Source organism: Saccopteryx bilineata, chromosome 2 (genome assembly GCF_036850765.1).
Source record: "Saccopteryx bilineata isolate mSacBil1 chromosome 2, mSacBil1_pri_phased_curated, whole genome shotgun sequence".
Lineage (NCBI taxonomy): Eukaryota > Metazoa > Chordata > Mammalia > Chiroptera > Emballonuridae > Saccopteryx > Saccopteryx bilineata.
In genome coordinates, this window is record NC_089491.1 from 227,286,269 (window position 1) to 227,306,539 (window position 20,271).

Sequence of the window (20,271 nt, forward strand, 5' to 3'; positions counted from 1 at the left end):
ACTGCTAGCTGTAACAGTGATATGACGCGCTTCTGGAGCTGTGACGGGTGCATCCGGCGTTACCGGAAGTAGTACTGTACGTGAGTGACGCCGCACTTTGCGGCATCTCACTGACCACTAGTGAAAGAGGTGCCCCTTCCGGAAGTGCGGCGGGGCGGATAAATGGCCTCAGGAGTCCGCACTTTGGGGACCCCTGTCAGGGAGCATTCCATTACTGCACAAGGAATCATGATTGAGCTCTCAGTATAAATGTTTTGTATACAAAAATGCTCTAGAGAAATGGTTTGCTGCATAATATGTTTGTTTATTTAAATCTATATAGGTACAAAGAACAGTGATTATCATACACTGTGGGGAAAAGCAAAGGAAATGCTTTTTACTTGAGATTGGGCACCTAAACAAAACCTGCAATTTTAGTATGAAGAAGAGAAGAGGAAGAACAAGTCGTATCAGAAGACGAAAACTCTTCAGAAGTTCTGAATCAAGAGGAGGTATAGTTTTCACTTTTGGTGCCAGTTTTGAAAAGAGAAATCTTTTGTTGCTTGGTATTATCAGATGCACATAGCTTTTCTCAAAGGCACATGGGCAATGTTCATAGGGAATATTTCTTAAAGAATACTCTTTGAGATTGTATTGTTAATTCTTTTTAACCTTCATGGGAGTACGTATGAGTGTATTTCTTATTTTTTTTTAAAGATATGTTTATTGATTTTACAGAGTGGTGGGGTGAGAAGTATCAACTCATAGTTGTTTTACTTTATTGTTTGTTTCTTGTTTCTTGCTTATTGTATGTGCCTTGACTGGGCAAGCCCAGGGTTTTGAACCGGCGACCTCAGCATTTCCAGGTCGACGCTTTATCCGCTGCGCCACCACAAGTCAGGCGTGATTTTCTTTTTAAGTGGTGATCTGATTATATAGTGATTTTAATCACCATTTTTCTTTTCCATTGATTAGTGAGTGAGAGTCACAAGCCTGAATTTATAGAGCTTAAGAAGTGGCTGAAAGACAGGAAGTTTGAAGATACAAACTTAGTACCTGCTTGTTTTCCAGGTAAGTCTGGCATTTAGTTCTCATGACCTTTGTTACATGAGACATGTTGGCACAGGTGACAGTTTGGCAGGTGGCTATATTCTCTTTGGGAGCATAGCTTATATTGTACGTTAGGCTTCCTGTCTTGTAGCTATGATGTTTGTGAAGATGGATTAATGTACTTTACCTTGTTCTAAAAGTAAATTGAAGTGGCTTGTGGGGAGAAATTCCAAAATGGTAAAGTAAAATTAGAAAAGGGAAATGAGAGTAAAAAATAAGGCGAAGGCAGGGATAAGAATAATCCAAAAAAGTCAGGACTATAAGAGTCTGTGCACCTGTCACAGGTGAGCCACAGATCTGATGCATCTTTCCAGCAACCTAGACAAAAGTATAGGGTCAGTTGCCTGAATCTTAGTGTTCTGTAAACCTAAATTGTTTACTCAGAACTGCAGGCATCCTAGAATTTAGACTTGAGGGAAATGTTTTCACGGGGTCCTCTTAGAGAAGACATTTGTATAGTGTGGTGACTGGTGCCCTCATCAACATGCTTGTGGTAGTTTCATGGGACTTTTCAAACTATGCAGGCTGGTGGGATTTTCCCGTAGCTCAGGTGAGGCAGGATAGTTTTCTGAGGGGAGAGAGGTTCCAAACAGCCGGTAGACATGCTTGTTCTTTGATGTGGGGCTTGAGGACAGGAGTCCTTGGGAGGCCACAGCTGCTCTGTAACTCTGTTCCCCAGGGGTAGAGGAGGAGCTTTTTGTGGCCTTAGCTTTAACAGTCACCTGAGCAGAGCTGGATTCACATTCTCTTCTGGAATTTGAGGAGCTTGTTGTTGAAGTTGGATTAACATTCTTTTCTGGGAATTGAGCAGCTTGTCATGGAGTTTGGATTAGCATTCTCTCCTGGAACATTCTCACAGAAGTCGGGCAGTTTGCTGTGGGTGTGTGCCTGTGTGCAAGCCAGCCTAGCTCTGTCCAGAAGTGGGCGGGAGGATCTAGATGCTCTTCAGAAGGATTTTGGGTCTGCTGTAGCAGAGAGAGTTGTGTGGTTAGGGCCTTGAAAGTCTGTATCACAGGTCAGGTGCAGGCATTTTACCTGATAGAAAATTTAAATCATGTGCTTCTGAATGTTGCCCTCGGCCATTAAAATGATTATTCAATTCAAGAAGCCATCAGGTTATTTAATTTTGAGCAGATTAACGTCCTTATACGTCACCCAAGATAAATAATTTACCGTGTGCCCCTGGTTGAGTTAGGTGATATATGTTTAAGTTGCTGCCCGTACATCAGTTAGACACGATGACTTTGGGCTAAGATACTTGATTTGAACCATTTTCTATTACAGCTGCTCTTACTTAATGATGGTGAATCACATTTGTCAGCCTGTAACAATGTTTAACTTCCTATTTCTTTGTGTCAAGGAATGGTCACTAAAGGCATATCTTAGATTTTTTATTTTTATTTTTATTATTATTATTTTTGTATTTTTCTGAAGCTGGAAACGGGGAGAGACAGTCAGATTCCCGCATGCGCCGGACCGGGATCCACCCGGCACGCCCACCGGGGCGACGCTCTGCCCACCAGGGGGCGATGTTCTGTTGCGACCAGAGCCACTCTAGCGCCTGGGGCAGAGGCCAAGGAGCCATCCCCAGCGCCCGGGCCATCTTTGCTCCAATGGAGCCTCGGCTGCGGGAGGGGAAGAGAGAGAGAGGAAGGAGAGGGGAAGGGGTGGAGAAGCAGATGGGCGCCTCTCCTGTGTGCCCTGGCCGGGAATTGAACCCTGGACTTCTGCATGCCAGGTTGATGCTCTACTACTGAGCCAACTGGCCAGGGCCCATATCTTAGGTTTTACTGGATGGAGTTCTTCACCACATGAGCAAGAGAAACGAGTCAGGAGTGGACACACTGTGCCTGAGGCCTGCCTGCTCCTTGGGTGTCACTTTACCTTAAGAAGGATAAACTTAAAATTATCAAGCCCGAAGTGGCATACAGTATAAATGGACTACCTGAAAAGAAGTAATCTGTTTATCATTTGGAGCAGTGAAGACTTAACTGTGGTCTCACCTACAGATTCATGGTCATGGAGAAGCGGAAGCGGAGTGATTGGCCGTGATCAGAGCCTACTGCTTACAGTTCTGGGGCCAGAACCTTCCGTCTACATCAGCTCAGGCCGCTGTAACGGAGGACCATAGATGGGGGCTTAAACAGCCATTTACTTCTCACAGTTCTGGGGATGTGTGCAGATTCAGTGCCTGGTGGTTCCTGCCACCACCGATTCCTGGTTTGCAAATTGCCATCCTCTCCTTGTGTCCTCACATGAACTGGAGGATGCACTCATGTCTGTTTTTATAAGGCAGTAAAATCCACTTATGAGGACTGCACCCTCATGACCTAATCACTTGCCAAAGGCCCTGCTATCACATTAAAGGTTAGGATTTCAACATGGGAATTGGGGGTGGGGGCATACATTCCGTCTGTAACACCTTCTCTAAGTCCTTTATATATCTTCAGCTCTTAATCACTGTATGGTAGGAAAAAACACATGGCAGTCTGTCAAAATGTCCAAAGTTTGGGAGAATTAAATCATAGTTTGTGGTAGCGCAAGGCTCCTAAGTTGCAAGAAGGATTCAGCCTTCAGATTCTCACCTGATTTATGCTTTCAGAACTGACTGCAGTATTTCCTCTTACCCAAAGCACTGGCCATGTCTGAGCACCTAGGTGGATTTATGATAGCAGAAATTTTAAGGCAGTAGCAAGTCTGTAGTAAGCTTTACTTTTATAAGATCCTAGTGGTCGCTGCCTACCTTGCCTTAGTAAGTTGAGGTTTTTGCGATATACTTGCCAACCTTGAACATTGTATTATAGAAATAAAGGCAGCCTGACCAGGTGGTGGCGCAGTGGATAGAGTGTCGGACTGGGATGCAGAGGACCCAGGTTTGAGACCCTAAGGGTGCCAGCTTGAGCGTGGGCTTATCTGGTTTAAGAAAAAAAAAAAAGCCCACCAGCTTGAACCCAAGGTCACTGGCTACAGCAAGGGGGTTACTCCGTCTGCTGAATGCCCGTGGTTAAGGCACGTATGAGAAAGCAATCAATGAACAACTAAGGTGTTGCAACGCGCAATGAAAAACTAATGATTGATGCTTCTCATCTCTCTCCATTCTGTCTGTCCCTGTCTATCCCTCTCTCTGACTCACTCTCTGTCTCTGTAAAAAATAAATAAATTAAAAAAAAAAAGAAATAAAGGTAAAGTAGCTTCCAGATTTACCCCATATGCCATGTTGTGTTCCTATACAGCGAGGGTAGTCAACCTTTTTATACCTATCGCCCACTTTTGTATCTCTGTTAGTAGTAAAATTTTCTAACCACCCACCAGTTCCACAGTAATGGCGATTTATAAAGTAGGGAAGTAACTTTACTTTATAAAATTTATAAAGCAGAGTTATAGCAAGTTAAAGCATATAATAATAATTACTCACCAAGTACTTTATGTCGGATTTTCGCTAAGTTTGGCAGAATAAATCTTTATAAAACAACTTACTATAGTTAAATCTATCTTTTTGTTTATACTTCGTTTGCTCTGCTACCGCCCACCATGAAAGCTGGAAGGCCCACTAGTGCGTGGTAGGGACCAGGTTGACTACCACTGCTATACAGAGTGGGCAAAAGTAAGTTTATAGTTGTGAATATGCATAACAGATTTATTTTTGTATTATTATTTGTTATTTGTTGCTGAGACCACCTCGGCAATGGGTGTGCACGAAACGAAGGTGCTGCAGGACTTAAGAAAAAGCACACAAGACACAACAGAGAAAAGATGGGTACAGGCAGAGGTGGATTAAGGTCAGTTGAGGCCCTGAGTGCAGAAGAAAATATTAGGCCCCTTACATTAAAAAAAATGTAAAGTTGGGGTTTTGTGGGGCCCTTCAGAAGGCGGAGTCCATGGTGTATGCCGGTTGTGCCTGCTCTTAAATCCATCTCTGGGCACAGGGGACTCCCAGCCTCTAGCACTGAGAGCCTAGATCTTTGCAGCCTCATCATATTTATTCGTTTCTTAACTCATCAAGCAAATTAGCAGAGCCTGGGTCAAATTTGCCTAGAATGGATTCAGGTGCAGAGAAAGATGATTAACTAATACCTTTCAGGTATGTAGGGAAACGGCCATAGGGATCAGCTGTTTCCTTTAAACAGCCTTATCAGTGCTTGCCAGGGCAGTGCTGCCCTGCAGGATTTGGCATTCCAAAGTCCACCCCAGAGACTTGTTTCAGGGCAGTATTCTATTGGTATTTTTCTACAATTTGTATTACAATTGTAAACCTATTTTTGGTCACCCCATAAATGTTTGGAGATAATGTTCCCCTTAAATTATCATACAAGTCTTTTACAGGGTGACTCCTGAGGAAAAAATAATTTTATTAGTAATTGATTTTAGGAAGGGATGATTAACTCCACCATGGGGCACACACAAGAAATAAGTTTTTTATTTTATTTTTTACTTTTATTTATTCATTTTAGAGAGGAGAGAGAGAGACAGAGAGGAGAGAGAGACAGGGGAGAGGAGCTGGAAGCATCAACTCCCATATGTGCCTTGACCAGGCAAGCCAGGGTTTTGAACCGGCGACCTCAGCATTTCCAGGTCGACGCTTTATCCACTGCGCCACCACAGGTCAGACATAAATAAGCTCTTAAAACTAAAACCATGTGTGTGATCAGGCAGTGGTCTTCTGGATGGGGAGATGAGTTGGGACTCAAGTCAAACTTGCCAGACCATTGACTCATGATGTGATACAGGAACTTTCCTCTGAGTCAGGAGCTCCCAGCAGCCCCATGGAGACCGACATTTGCCGAATTATAGTCCCTCCTAGATGAGAAAAAAGGTCAAGAACTGAATTTGAAGAGATGGATCCTCTAGACCCCATATAGTAATTACTGGTCATGTTACACCTGTACCTGCAGAAGAACTGTCCTCTGACTGTTGCAGCAGGGAAGCCTGAGGCTGGAGTATAAACTTTTGGATATTGGACGTGGTGACAGACAGCTGGTGATGTTACCATTGTTGTGACTGTTCCTGTCAAGGCCTTCGCTTTCAGGGAGCAGTTGGCTTTGAGTCTGTCCCACCGAGCTTGCCCAGTTGAGGTGAACATCCAGTCTCATGGGTTGCCTGGTCAAGGAAGGGAGGATGTAGTCCACAGGCTTTGTGGGACCCGACTGGGCTTCACTGGTCAGTTAGCCAAAGAGGTCTCAAGATCATTACTGGGGAAAGCTGGATCTGGTAAAAGTGGTCTGAGGTTGGGTGGGTGTTAAGAGTAGCCTTCCCACCCCTGAGCTGGTAGGCCCCAGGGGAGAGAGCTTACAGGTTCCTGTAGGAGACCCAGCATTAGGTCTGTAGAAGGTGCATGGTCTTTGTCACCCTCCAAGGGTTACAAACCCAGAAGGAGGTCAGGGCATTTCGGAATAGCTTCTTGATTCTCTGAGTCAAAGGATACAAGACACCACCTTCAGCTTTGTGGAATTTTGAAGTTCATTCACATCTTTTGTTCAAAATACTATCTCTGAGACTTTGAAGCTACAGTAGAATTTACCCTTTTTCTGTCCCTGTATTCCTAGATACAGGAAGAGGGCTGATGAGCAGAACATCTCTGCAGGTGAGAATTTCTCTCTTATCCTCAAAACCCAAAGTAAATTTTGCTGCTTTATTTTTGTGGTTTAAATAAAGTGAATTAGAAATATTTGAGCATGGCCTTTTGGCCTTTGGTGGCTTAGTGGATAGAGTGTCAACCTGGAACTCTGAGGTCACCAGTTCAAAACCCAGGGCTTGCCTGATCAGGGCATATATGACAAGTAATCAATGAGGTGAAGCAACTATAAGTTGATACTTCTCATTTCTCCCCCATCTCTCTCTCTCCTCTCTGTAAAATCAATAAATATAATCTTAAAAAAATATTTGAGCCCTGGCTGGTTGGCTCAGCGGTAGAGCGTCAGCCTGGCGTGCGGGGGACCCGGGTTCGATTCCCGGCCAGGGCACATAGGAGAAGCACCCATTTGCTTCTCCACCCCCACCCCCTCCTTCCTCTCTGTCTCTCTCTTCCCCTCCCGCAGCCAAGGCTCCATTGGAGCAAAGATGGCCCGGGCACTGGGGATGGCTCCTTGGCCTCTGCCCCAGGCGCTAGAGTGGCTCTGGTCGCGGCAGAGCGACGCCCCCTAGTGGGCAGAGCGTTGCCCCTGGTGGGCGTGCCGGGTGGATCCCGGTCGGGCGCATGCGGGAGTCTGTCTGACTGTCTCTCCCCGTTTCCAGCTTCAGAAAAATACAAAAAAAAAAAAAAAAAATATTTGACACGCAGGCATTTTTTACCTAATAGATACAACTCTGTCACTGAGAATTAAGTTTGTTGCATACAAGAGACAAACCCAGGCCCTGGCCGGTTGGCTCAGTGGTAGAGCGTCGGCCTGGTGTGCAGGAGTCCTGGGTTCAATTTCTGGCCAGGGCACACAGGAGAAGCACCCATCTGGTTCTCTACCCCTCCCCTTCTCCTTCCTCTCTGTCTCTCTCTTCCCCTCCTGCAGCCAAGGCTCCATTGGAGCAAAGTTTGCCCGGGCGCTGAGGATGGCTCTGTGGCCTCTGCCTCAGGCGCTAGAATGGCTCTGGTTGCAGCAGAGCATTGCCCCAGATGGGCGGAGCATCGTCCCCTGGTGGGCGTGCCGGGCGCATGCCGGAGTCTGTCTGACTGCCTCCCTGTTTCCAACTTCAGAAAAATACAAAAAAAAAAAAAAAAAGAGACAAACCCAAAGTCAAAATGCTTAAAAAAGCAGAAGTTTATTTTGCCGTCATATGAACATGCCTGTGTGGGCAGACATGGCTGGTGTGGTGTGCTGGGGCCGTCAGAAGTCCAGGCTCTTTAGCTTTCTACCCATGTCCTTGAAGGGAGCTGGACACCCACAGGTCCAGTGAGGATCTCATGGAGTGTGAGCAGCAGGGCTGAGCATGGTGAGGAAAGACAGACTTCCTCCTGTTAGGGAAATCCCAGTCTCGGGTCACCTGCTAGTGACCAGGTGTGCAGCCCCAGACAGCCGCTAGGGAGGCGAGATCTGTTGTCAGTACCCAGATGGGATTGAGGTGGTGAGGGGGAGAGAAGGCTTGTTGGCATAGGCCACAAGCATGCTGTGCCACATCAGACTTTATAAATCATCATATTTTAACTGTGCCAGGGGAGGGAGCTGTTCTGATCTGAGACACTGCATAGTAGAGTAGGTAGAGCTGAGCAAGCAGAGGGAGGAGGCCTGAGCCCCTGGGAGGGTGAGGGGGTTAGAGGGTAGGAGGAGGCACCTAACCCTCTTGGCTTCTGTTTCCTGGCCTGGAAGCGAGGAGGTGAATGGCATAGATGATCCCCAGGGTCCATTGTAGTTCTTTCCATGCTACTTAAAAGACATCTGATACACAATTCTGTAAAGCTGCAAATTAATTCCTCAATTTATTTTTAACTTTTTATTTATCTAAAATTATTTTAATTAAAAAATAAAATTTTTTTCCATTGATTTGAGAGAGGGAGAAGCATCAACTCATTCTACTTAGTTGTTCCATTTAGTTGTGCACTCATTGATTGCTTCTCACAGTGTCCTGACCAGGGATCTAACCTGCGACCTTGGCAAGCCAGATTGGAGGGTGGGGGAGGGGATGATGACACTCTATCCACTGAGCCACTGGCCAGGGTTAATTTATTTTTAATTTTTTAGTTTTTATAAAACGCAAGTGTATACATATTATATATATAAAGAACTAACTTTTAATGTAATTCTATTGTGCTATTTTAATTTTTAAAATTATTTTATGATTTTTAATTGTGGCAAACTATATATAACATAAAATTTACCATCTTTACATTGTTGTGTAATATTTTTATTTTTTGAATGGAGGTGTAATTGACTTCATTATGTTGCAGAATTTGAGGAGAAATATACCTCTTATGTATAAGGTCTACCAGAAAGGTCTGTCCGTTTGTATCACAACAAGTTTTGATACGTAAGCACATGTTTATTTGGCGCATGTGTGCCTCTCTATTTTTATCACTTAATGTATACATACTGACATAGCAAATTAACTAAAACAAAGTTGATTCACGTTAGTCTTATGTGTGAAGCGATAGTGTACCCATGGCTACTGATAAAGTTCATTTACGTCACTGTAATTTTTACGAATTTCAACAAGGAAAAAATGCTACAGAAGCATATCTGTCACATCCACCGTATTCCCCGGACTTAGCACCCTCCGACTATCACTTGTTTTTGTCCTTACAAAATTTTTGGAAGGACAAAAAATTCAAAAATGAAGAAGATATCAAACAAGCACTGGTTCAATTTTTTGCATCAAAAGATAAAACATTTTTCAAAAATGGGATATACAAATTACCCTCACGCTGGCAAGAAATCATTAATAATAATGGCAATTATATTATTTAATAAAGTTTATTGACAATAAGAAAAATTTGTATTTTATTCCAAAAACGGACAGAACTTTCCGGTAGACCTTATATTAAGCAGTAGCTATGGGTTATTTTTGTTTAGATCATGAAATGATAATTGGTAGTTGCTTTACATGTACTTTTAAGTATGACTTGTTATACTTTTTGAAATTGAGATGTATTTTATATGTAGTGAAATACAAATATTTTAAGTGTCCAGTTTTAATGACTTTTGATGATGAAGAGATTTACCCCACTCAAGGTATACAACATTTTATCAAGTGGCTTTTTTAAAAATCAGAAAGTTATGGATGTTGGGGCAGGAAGGCATGGTGGTGATCATCTAGCTTCATCTCGATTTATAGATGAGGAAATCAGAAATGGAACACAGATGGTTTTTGGCTGAGACTTTTAACTTAGATGCCAGTTATAGTGGAAGCAGGATCTTGCATCTGGACTCTTAATGCTTTATTTATGTCTAGAGTCTGTTACTTGACGTCTTACTTTCTTTCCTTATTTCTGTCTCAGTGGGAGGAACTGGAAACTAGTTTTGCAGATGGTAAAATGAGACCCTGTGCTGGGGGCTGCCCTTTCTTTAGCTAGTGGGCACAGGTTACATGGACCGTAGGCCACTGCCTGGGATAGTCACTGGAAACGTGGGGTGGCAGCAGGTGGAATTTGGGGTGGTGGTTTCTGTCTGTTTCCTTAAGGTAGTACAGTTTCCAGGTTTAAGAAAGTGAAGGAACAATTTGATGATTTGAGCTGTCAGAATGTTTCCACATTCCTTTCTGGTGAAAGTCTAATTGGTGGTAGGGGTCAGTCACATAACTAACCTTCAGTTCCTGTTGGGATCTTTGTATCTGCATTTGAGCAGCTTTGCCATCATCTGCTGACTTGGGCTCAGGAATCAGTTGTTTGTGGGCTCTTTGGTGGTCTGTGGTTGGGTTATTCGTAGATGATAGTAGAATCATGGATGTTAAAAGATGTGTACTCACAGATCCTCCCCATAGCATGAGCATTCTAAACTTTACTTTTTTTTTTTTTTTTTGTGGTAAGGAGGGACAGGTGATTATCTCGTTGCCTGAGAGTTGCCTGCTCACCACGGACACTGTGATTAGGAGCTACTTAGGGGCGTACATTGCTAAGTAAGTGACTGCACATGCTCACCTGGTGTACTTGCTCCTCCTTTAAAGTCTGTATCATTGGCATATATGTCACCTAAGAAGGACCCAGCCCCTGTGCATAGCTGATACCTGAAATGATGCTTAGGGTCTCCTCTGGTCTATGGAGTTTGTTCTTCATTCATTGTAAACTGCGTTTTAAGGGTTTTGAAAAGGTTTCCTGGGAGGCGAGTGTGAATCCTGATCTGTCACTTACAGAAAATGAAGGTTAAAGGGGATACCAGGTAAATCACGGCCTACTGCTCTGACACACAGCAGCCTGTTCTCTGTCACAGTAGAGCTCAACTCTTTTATTTTTACCCTTGTTGTACTTGCTTGACTTTTCTTTCAAGGCTGCCAACACTGTGAAATAGTGAGTTTTATTTAGCATAGAAGAGAGGAGGCCAGGGTTGGAGTGGAGCTGTTTTCTGGCTCTTGTTAGAGTGGGCCTTTGTTTGGGGGACTGAGGGCAGAGTGCGGGAGATGCTGAGCAGAAGGGGTTTCTAAATTATGAGGGTGAAAGATTGTATTATTTCTTGACTGAGGGTAAGTTCTGGATGTGTCCGCCCCTTTCACTCCTGACCTCATGGCTTGCTTTTGAAAAAGGGCTGATGTATCTTTTTTTTTTTTTTTTGGTATTTTTTCAAAGTTAGAATTTGGGAGGCAGTCAGACAGACTCCCACATGCACCTGACCAGAATCCACCCAGCATGCCCACCAGGAGGGTGATGCTCGGCCCATCTGGGAAGTTGCTTTGTTGCAACTGGAGCCATTCTAGCACCTGAGGCGGAGGCCATGGAGTTATCCTCAGCACCCGGGCCAACAATGCTCCAATGGAGCCTTGGCTGCGGGATGGGAAGAGAGAGAGAAAGGAGAGAGAGAAGGGTGGAGAAGCAGATGGGCACTTCTCCTGTGTGCCCTGACTGGGAATTGAACCCAGGACTTCCACACGCCGGGCCAATGCTCTACCACTGACCCAACCGGCCAGGGCCTGAGGGGTGATGTATCTATATTGGCCTCAGTAGAGGCAAGGATGCTCTTAGCATTAATATTTTCGGTATCATTCTGAAATTTTGAGTAGAATGTATGGTAATATAGGAATCTGGACTAGGAATGATTAATGTAAACTTTTCTAAACACATTCGTGCAGCATAAGATTTTTTTTATTGGGAACAGTTAAAAAAAACTGCAAATAGCTTGACCAGGCAATGGCGCAGTGGATAGAACGTCTGACTGGGATTTGGAGGACCCAGGTTCAAAACCATGAGGTCGCCGGTCGTGGGATTATAGACATGACCCTATGGTTGCTGGCTTGAGCCCAAGGTCACTGGCTCGAGCAAGGGGTCACTAGGTCTGTTGTGGCCCCCCCGGTCAAGGCACATGTGAGAAAGCAATCAATGAACAACTAAGGAGCTGTAATGAAGCATTGATGCTTCTCATCTTTCTCCCTTCCTGTCTGTCTGTCCCTATTTGTCTCTCTCTCTGTCTTTGTCACACATACAAAAAATAAAATTAATAAAAAAACTGCAATAAAAATACTGCAACAGAGATGGTAAGTTTAGGATTAAAATTGAAGTAGCTGCATATACCCAGTAGAAGGGGGAGGTCTAGATTCTTTCCATCAGTTTTATCCCCACCAAGTTTTATATCATTATCTAAGTGAAACAAAGTGAGTTTCCAGCAAAATCTTGAAAACTGGAGAACCAAGTTGGAAGCAAAGAGGTGCAGAGGGGTGTTTTGCAGAAAGGAATGTCTTGCAGACAAAGTTGGGACTTGGGTTAGTGGGTCTGTTCCTGCTTGGAGCACTTGTGCTGGGGTGTTCTCTGCAGGGGAAAACCTGGAGGAAGGGAGACGTGGGTGCAAGAAGTGAACTGGGCAAGCGCTGACTGTGGCCAACTCCCTGGGAGCAGGACAGGCCACTAGGATGGCTGTGTCTCCAATACGAGTAATTCTTTTAATCTGGCTTTTCATTTGAAAAGGTGGAAGCCTCCTCTGTCTCCCCTGCTGGCTCTGTGCACCTTCTTAGTTGCAGAAAAGCATGCTGGGGATTGGTCTTCCTGGAAGCCATACCTGGAGACCTTACCAAAAGCCTACACCTGCCCTGTTTGTTTGGAGCCGGAAGTAGTGACTCTTCTTCCCAAACCTTTGAAAGCACAGGCCAGAGAGCAGAGAAGCCGTGTGCATGAGTTGTTTACTTCCTCCAGGGACTTTTTCTATTCCCTGCAGCCTCTGTTTTCTGAGGCTGTTGAGAGCATCTTCAGCTACAGTGCGTTCCTGTGGGCCTGGTGCACGGTCAACACCAGAGCTGTGTACTTGAAGCGTGGGCGGAGGCAGTGCTTTTCCACAGAGCCAGACACTTGCGCACTCGCCCCATACCTGGATCTGCTGAATCACAGCCCGCATGTGCAGGTGAGTTGTCAAGGGGACACGTGCTGTTTCGATAGGAAGGACTCCGGCATGTAGAGCCTGTGACCTAGAATAGTGAGCGAAACCACAGTTAGGTGAACCTGCCTGCTGTTGGGTATGCTCCTGCCTTTTCTCCCAACCCCGTTTTCCTTCTTGGCGTCCTTTCCCTTTGCCCTGTGTCCCCCTGCCCTCGAGGTTCACAGAGCCTGGCTCACTAGCCCCTGGACGGTCTTCACCAGCAGCCCGCCCTCCCTTACCCACCTGTGTTGCACAGTCTTCCTCCTCCAAAACTGGGACTGAAGTCTGGCTTGCTTTCCTGTCTTGTTACTTGGTGGCATTGCTGTCAGCTTTTATGTTTGCTATGATCACTGATTAACTTAAGTCTTCCCCCTTCAAGCTGTGCTGTCTTAGAGAACGGGGACTTTGCCTGACTCCTCTTTGTAACCCCAGTACTCAGTGCAGGGCCTAGCGTGTAGTAGGCACTTAATAAACCTTTATGGAATGGATAGGTATTTTGGGGAATAGGAGTCTGGGAAGTCATTAAAAAATCCTGCTTTGGGAGGCAGTCCCAGATATCGTGCTCCCTAGTGCTTCACTCCTGTGCACAGAAAGGAGATGAGTCTGTCTGTGGGGCCTGCTGGGTAAAGGCCTGCTTTGAGGGCAGAGGGTGTCTGTATGTCAGCTCGCCTGTAATCCACTCAGTATACCCGGAGACACACTGGCTGGGACCCATGCTCATACTGTCCTCTTCATGCCCCATGCCACCCTGAGAAGACCTGTGACACCTGGCTAGCCCACTGCCGTTGCGAGGAGAGCTCATGGAGGCCTTGCTGTGCTCTCCATAGCCAGGACAACCTCCTTGCTTGTCTGCTTGTTACTTCTGGAGAGAGATGCATTTCTAACAGCATCGAGCGAAGGAGGCCGAGGTTAGAAGGGTGCTTCTGTGGTTGATGTTGATGAAGTAATGTTGGAGATGTGTAGTACAATAGGATACTGGGCACAGAGACTCAGTCCCCATTGCTGTGACTATTTTTATTGGGCTCTTAGTGCATTCATACTCCAGACCAGTAATTTTACAGTTGAGTATAGGGGCACCACGTACTACAGCCTGAAGGACCTGGTTCAGGGCCCCTGGGTGGGCTGAATGTTTACTCTCTGGCCCTTTATGGGAAAAGTTGCCGACTTCTGCTCTAAAGTGTGGCACAACTGGCTTTTGTCATGAAACTCCAAACCATGGCCGTAATCAGTTGTTGATGCTGTAAGGTAGGCGTTTTAGCCTATTACTCAGCCTCACTGTGCTGAGATTTCTGCTTGTACCCACTCATTGTGGGCAGCAGGGGTTGTCTTATTCTTTTTGTCTATACCTTTCAACTCATAAAATGGTCTCAAAACTCATATAACAGGATCAGCCAATATGCTCAAAGGCCGTGTATCGTAAGACTTAAAATTCTGTGTGCTGCCATGACAGCTGTGGGCCTCAGGGCCCCAGAGGCCTGATGGCAAGTTTCTGCTCTCACCGGACATTCCCCCCACCTGGCTAGTTGCTCTCTCAGCCAGACTAGCTGCCCTGCCTGGTCCTCAGCCTAATGGTTTCACTTCCCTGCCAGCCTTAGAAATTATTCACACAAGCAAGTCACATCTTACTGTGGGAACCAGGAGAACCAGTAACCTCTTGTTATCACAAAGCCTGCTTCCTGTGGCCCTGCTGGTGGCTCTGCTTCCGAGTGCAGCCCTGTGTGGTTTGCTGTGTCTCCCCCAGGCTGTGATGTAATGATGTCCATTGTCAGATGCCATGTGCTGGCCCATCAGAACCCTGGGGCAGGGCTCCCTCACCAGTGGGGCAATGGAGGCGAGTGCAAGACCGCAAGGTGATGTGTGTTGTCCTCACGTGTGGTTACCTTCAGTGATGAGTGTTTGAAAGGGGCATTGGCTTAAATTAATACAATACCGTAGTCTTTTTAGTTATAAGTTTTGCTTTAAAAAACTCTTTAATGACTTTTCAGGTAAAAGCAGCATTTAATGAGGAAACTCGCTGTTATGAAATTAGAACAGGTGCACGCTGCAGACAGCACGAAGAGGTGTTCATCTGTTACGGCCCCCATGACAACTGGCAGCTGCTGCTGGAGTATGGATTTGTGCTGCCCCAGAACCCCCAAGCTTGTGTTGCTGTCTCACAAGGTGGGGATTGACTTTGGTTCTTACCACTAGGATGATATTAATTTTTTCCCTTTTGAGGTTGAGGTTATTTGAAGTTATAATAAAAATGGAAAACCTTAAAATGAATATCATTGTTTATTTTCTCCTAGGTAGGGCTGGCTGTACTCTTTACTGCCCAAGTGGCTGCATCATGAAGGAAAAGCAGGGAAGGTGTGATTGCTGAGGATAGGAAGAACCCAGGGGAGTTTGACTGCATTGGGTCACTCGTTAGAATGGAGGGAACTGTGCTAAGGACATGAATATGTCATTAGATGGAAAGAAAAGAGGATTTAAAAAAAAATTTTTTTTTTTTACAGAGACAGAGAGAGAGATAGGGACAGATGCTTTCTCATATGTGCCTTGACCATGGGGCTACAGCAGACTGAGTAACCCCTTGCTTGAGCCAGCGACCTTGGGTCCAAGCTGATGAGCTTTGCTCAAACCAGATGAGCCTGCACTCAAGCTGGTGACCTTGGGGTCTCGAACCTGGGTCCTCTGCTTACCAGTCCGACACTCTATCCACTATGCCACTGCCTGGTCAGGTGGAAAGGGGATTTTTGAGTGAGACATCTCACTGTCACTACAGTTGGACTAGGATTAGAAAGCAACAAGTAGTACATATTTATTGAGTAACTACTGTGTGTAAAGCACGGTGTTCAGCACAGAGATAACTGTGTTACACAGTCCTTGTCTTAGGGTTTCATGCCATGATGAAGTACTCATTTTGTTTATATTCTTTTGTGACCTATTAACTAGCCATTGTTGTTGATATTCATATTTTTAAGATACTAATTTAGCTATTAAGTTTATGCTATGAAAGTTCCAAATGTATGAAAAAACTGTACCTAGAAGACTGACCCCCTCCTCTTGAAGCAGCACAGAAACGAACAGTTTTCCAGGCCAGGAAGAGATGGTCAGAGTTGCCAAGTATATTAAAATAGTTTTGATATAAGTCTAGTGGGAATAGAAACTTGATTGAGGTGGGAATAGAAACTCCTGTAGGAAGAAGAATAATGTTATTTATCAAAATAAAATAGAAAAGCAAAAACAGGGCCTTGCTGGGTGTCTCAGGAAACTAGCTTTGAGATGAGCCTCATAGTATAGGGAAACTTTAATTTTTTTTTTTTAGCAAGAGAGACAGAGAGAGGGACAGACAGGGACAGATAGGCAGGAAGAAAGAGAGATGAGAAGCATCAGTTCTTTGTTGCGGCACCTTAGTTGTTCATTGATTGCTTTCTCATATGTGCCTTGACCAGGGGTGGGGGCTACAGCAGAGCAAGTGACCCCTAGCTCAAACCAGTGACCTTGGGCTTCAAGCTAGTGACCTTGGGCTTCAAGTCAGTGACCCTGGGCTTCAAGCGACCTTTGTGCTCAAGCCAGCAACCATGGGGTTATGTCTATGATCCCATGCTCAAGCCAGTGACCCCATGCTCAAACTGGGTGAGTCTGTGCTCAAGCCAGCAACTTTGGGGCCTTGAACCTGGGTCTTCTGTGTCCCAGTTCGAAACTCCATCCACTGCGCCACCACCTGCTCAGGCGGAAAACTTTAATATTGATGACCACGAAATACTGATTTGTGGGCCATATTTATGTTAGTTATTATACTTAACCCTTTGAGTAGTACAAATGTTCATGTATGTCCTTGTGCCTTTTGACCATCCAGAGTATGATCGTACATGTGTAAAGCAACATTAAAAAAGGCAAATGTGCCCTGGCCGGTTGGCTCAGTGGTAGAGTGTCGGCCTGGCATGTGGGAGTCCTGGGTTCGATTCCCAGCCAGGGCACACAGGAGAAGCGCCCATCTGCTTCTCCACCCCTCCCCCTCTCCTTCCTCTCTGTCTCTCTTCCCCTCCCTCAGCCAAGGCTCCATTGGAGCAAAGTTGGCCCGGGCGCTGAGGATAGCTCTGTGGCCTCTGCTTCAGGCGCTAGAATGGGTCTGGTTGCAGCAGAGCGATGCCCCAGATGGGCAGAGCATTGCCCCCTGGTGGGCATGCCAGGTGGATCCCGGTAGGGCACATGCGGGAGTCTGTCTGCCTCCCCGTTTCCAACTTCAGAAAAATACCAAAAAAAAAAAAAAAAAGGCAAATGTATGTTCTTGTTTCAATAAATTGGTTATCAAACAAACATTATTTTAAGTTAATAAAACTGTAACTGGAACTAATTTCATATTTTGAAAAAGAATTTATGGAAGTCAGTGAGCATGAAAGAAACTCACTACTCAAAGGGTTAAAAAATAAAAATATATATAAAAAGAAAATTTAAAAATAGAAAAATCCCATTCCTGGCCAGTTGGCTCAGTGGTAGAGCATCGGCCTGGCATGTGGAAGTACTGGGTTCAGTTCCCAGTCAGGGCACATAGGAGAAGCCACCATCTGCTTCTCTACCCCTTCACCTCCCCTTCTCTCTCTCTCTTTCTCTCTCCTCCTCCTGCAGCCATGGCTCGAGTGGTTCAAGCAAGTTGTCCCTGGATGCTGAAGATGGCTCTATGGTCTTGCCTTAGGTGCTAAAAATAGCTTGGTTGCCTAGCAATGGAACAGCAGCACCAGATGGGCAGAGCATTTCCTGATAGGGGGCTTACTGGGTGGATCCTGGTTGGGGCACATACGGGAGTCTGTCCCTCTTCCTTCCTGCTTCTCACCCTCTCACTTAAAAAAAGAAAAATCCCTCATGACCCTACTGCCCCACAGAGGTTCATTAATTTTTGCATATTCACTGTCAGTTGGGTATGATCTTAATCACAGGTATCCAGACAGTGTGAATTCTGGCTTTTAGAAACTAATGCTGTAAATATTTTTTTATGTTTGTGCAAAGCCTATAATTTTGGTGGGTGTAACTTCCCAGCAGTCCTGCAAAGGTCTTAATTACCTGATTTTTTCGGTTGGTTTGCTTAGTGGGAACATGAGCTGAGGCTGGGGATGTTTGGTCCCCTGCCTTGGAATTCTCATAGCTTTTCTAGAGCTGAGAACAATCTCATGGAGTTGGACTTGAAGAACAGATTTTTTTTTTTTTTTTTTTTTTTTTTTTTTTTTGGTGAATTAGGTAAAACTGTTTACAGGTGTCTTGATTGCCAAAGGGAAGGAAAATAAGTGGAGAAGGACAAGTTTATACTTTTGTCTGAATTACACCCTAAATCTCTCTTTTTTAAAAACTGTACCCTAAATCTCAGTCTGATTTGTTTTTATGTAGATATGCTTGTTAAATATCTTCCATCATCAGATAAACAGATGAACAGAAAGATTTCCATTTTAAAGGATCATGAATTTCTAGAGTAAGTGTTTCTTTCTCTCAAAATTATTCCCTCAGGAAATTTTGATGAAAAAATTACGGGTTAGGGTTTCTGTAGGTACGAGGTACCTTCTGAGTTGAAAGTTGACAGGTAGGTACTGATTGAGCACTCACTGTGGCGGGAGGTGTACTTGATGGGGGGCACACCGGAGTGTAAGAAACTTGTCAAGAAACTTATCCAGGGATATAAGATACTAGCTTGGAATAGGAAACTACTGTACCAGAAGAGAGTCCTTCCTGTCTGTATGTGTTGATTAGCAGCCCAGTGTGAGTTTGTCTCTAACATGTGGTGAGGTGGGGTGGCACTCAGTCACCTGGCAACATACATAGGCTCTGAGGATGGGGTGGCTGTGTGATTTCACCAAATGGGATAAATGGGGAATAAGGCTTTCCCTTCCAGATTTCCTTCTGTAGATAAAATTAAGTTATAAATAACCCAGCCTCAGAGTGAGGGCTGTTTGCTGTGTGGTGACTGCCATGTGTTCGGTCCCCAGGGTAACCCAGCTGCCCCTTCTTTTATCTTACTTGTCACCTGTGGCACGTGCCTTCCTGGTGACCCCACTCATCCAACTTCAGCTTGCTACCAAAATAAATTGGAAAATAGCTTTTTACTTTTTTTTTTAAACACAACGAGAGAATTTCCTATAACTCGGGCTTTGTTATTGTTTGCAGTCTGTCTTCTCTCTTTGCCTTTGTGACCAAGATCCCAGGCCAACATAGTGTTTAGTGGCTGCTTTAGAAAAACAGTTTTGCCTTTAGCCCTTTGTCATGGTGTGATGAAGTGCGGAAATGACAGATTTGTCCTTATTTTCCACTTCAGAAATCTGACATTTGGATGGGATGGACCATCATGGAGGCTCCTCACAGCTCTGAAGTTGCTATGTCTGAGAGGTGAAGAACTGTAAGTTCCACGTGTGCTGGTCATGGGCTGTAGTCACAATCTGGAAGCTGTTGTGTCGTGTGTGTTGGGATTGCTTATCCTTTATGTCACTCACCCACACAGTGGGCGTTCCAGTTCTCAGTGGTCACTTCTGGAATTTGGTTTCTGTGTTATTGGCAGTGCGTGGTCCGGAGAACTTAGTTGTCTCTACTCAGGTATTCCTCATGGTGGGGCTGCCACTCCTTGTTCAGGGTCAAAGGTGTGGGCATTGGTGCTTTCCAGAGGAGAGTCTGAGGAGCTGGGTTATTCTCAGGATCCAACAGAGCTCCTGACTGCCCTCCCCCCTGCCCAGTTCTGCCCGGTAGGCAGATCCAAACCCCTGGTCACAGAGAGTCCTGGCTGTTTCCATGGGGGAGACAGGCTGAAGAGTCTCTGGTGTAGACATGTGTCCTGGTCAGGCCTTTGGCCCTTCCCACAGCTTGGAAAGGACTGTGAGCTCCTGTGGCCGCGTGCCTCCCAGCCTGGAGCTCCTTCAGCTAGGGCAGTGGTAGTCAACCTGGTCCCTACCGCCCACTAGTGGGCCTTCCAGCTTTCATGGTGGGCAGTAGCAGAGCAACCAAAGTATAAATAAAAAGATAGATTTAACTATAGTAAGTTGTTTTATAAAGATTTATTCTGCCAAACAGCGAAAATCCAACGTAAAGTACTTGGTAAGTAATTATTATTATATGCTTTAACCGGGGCTGTAACTCTGCTTTATAAATTTTATAAAGTAAATTTACTTCCCTACTTTATAAATCACCATTACTGTGGAACTGATGGGCGGTTAGAAAATTTTACTACTAACAGAGATACAAAAGTGGA

General features: G+C 45.0%; 1 protein-coding gene across 12 annotated transcripts in view; it reads left to right on the forward strand.

Annotated features, from left to right (window-relative positions):
• The window catches only part of SETD4 (SET domain containing 4), an 89,799-nt gene that overhangs the window by 5,146 nt on the left and 64,382 nt on the right, over positions 1-20,271 (forward strand). For 10 of the 12 annotated variants that reach the window (XR_010729229.1, XR_010729230.1, XR_010729231.1 and 7 more), the window contains 8 exons: positions 323-491; positions 955-1,050; positions 6,633-6,670; positions 10,538-10,626; positions 12,620-13,049; positions 15,050-15,224; positions 18,429-18,510; positions 19,348-19,428. Coding sequence is in view for 9 of the 12 variants with exons in the window: in XM_066259427.1 (XP_066115524.1) it covers positions 323-491; positions 955-1,050; positions 6,633-6,670; positions 10,538-10,626; positions 12,620-13,049; positions 15,050-15,224; positions 18,429-18,510; positions 19,348-19,428 (1,160 nt within the window). In the remaining 3 variants the exon portion in view is untranslated. Of the gene's footprint in view, positions 1-322; positions 492-954; positions 1,051-6,632; positions 6,671-10,537; positions 10,627-12,619; positions 13,050-15,049; positions 15,225-18,428; positions 18,511-19,347; positions 19,429-20,271 lie in introns of those variants that run through there. The other 2 variants (XM_066259434.1, XM_066259435.1) reach the window with 2 other exon arrangements.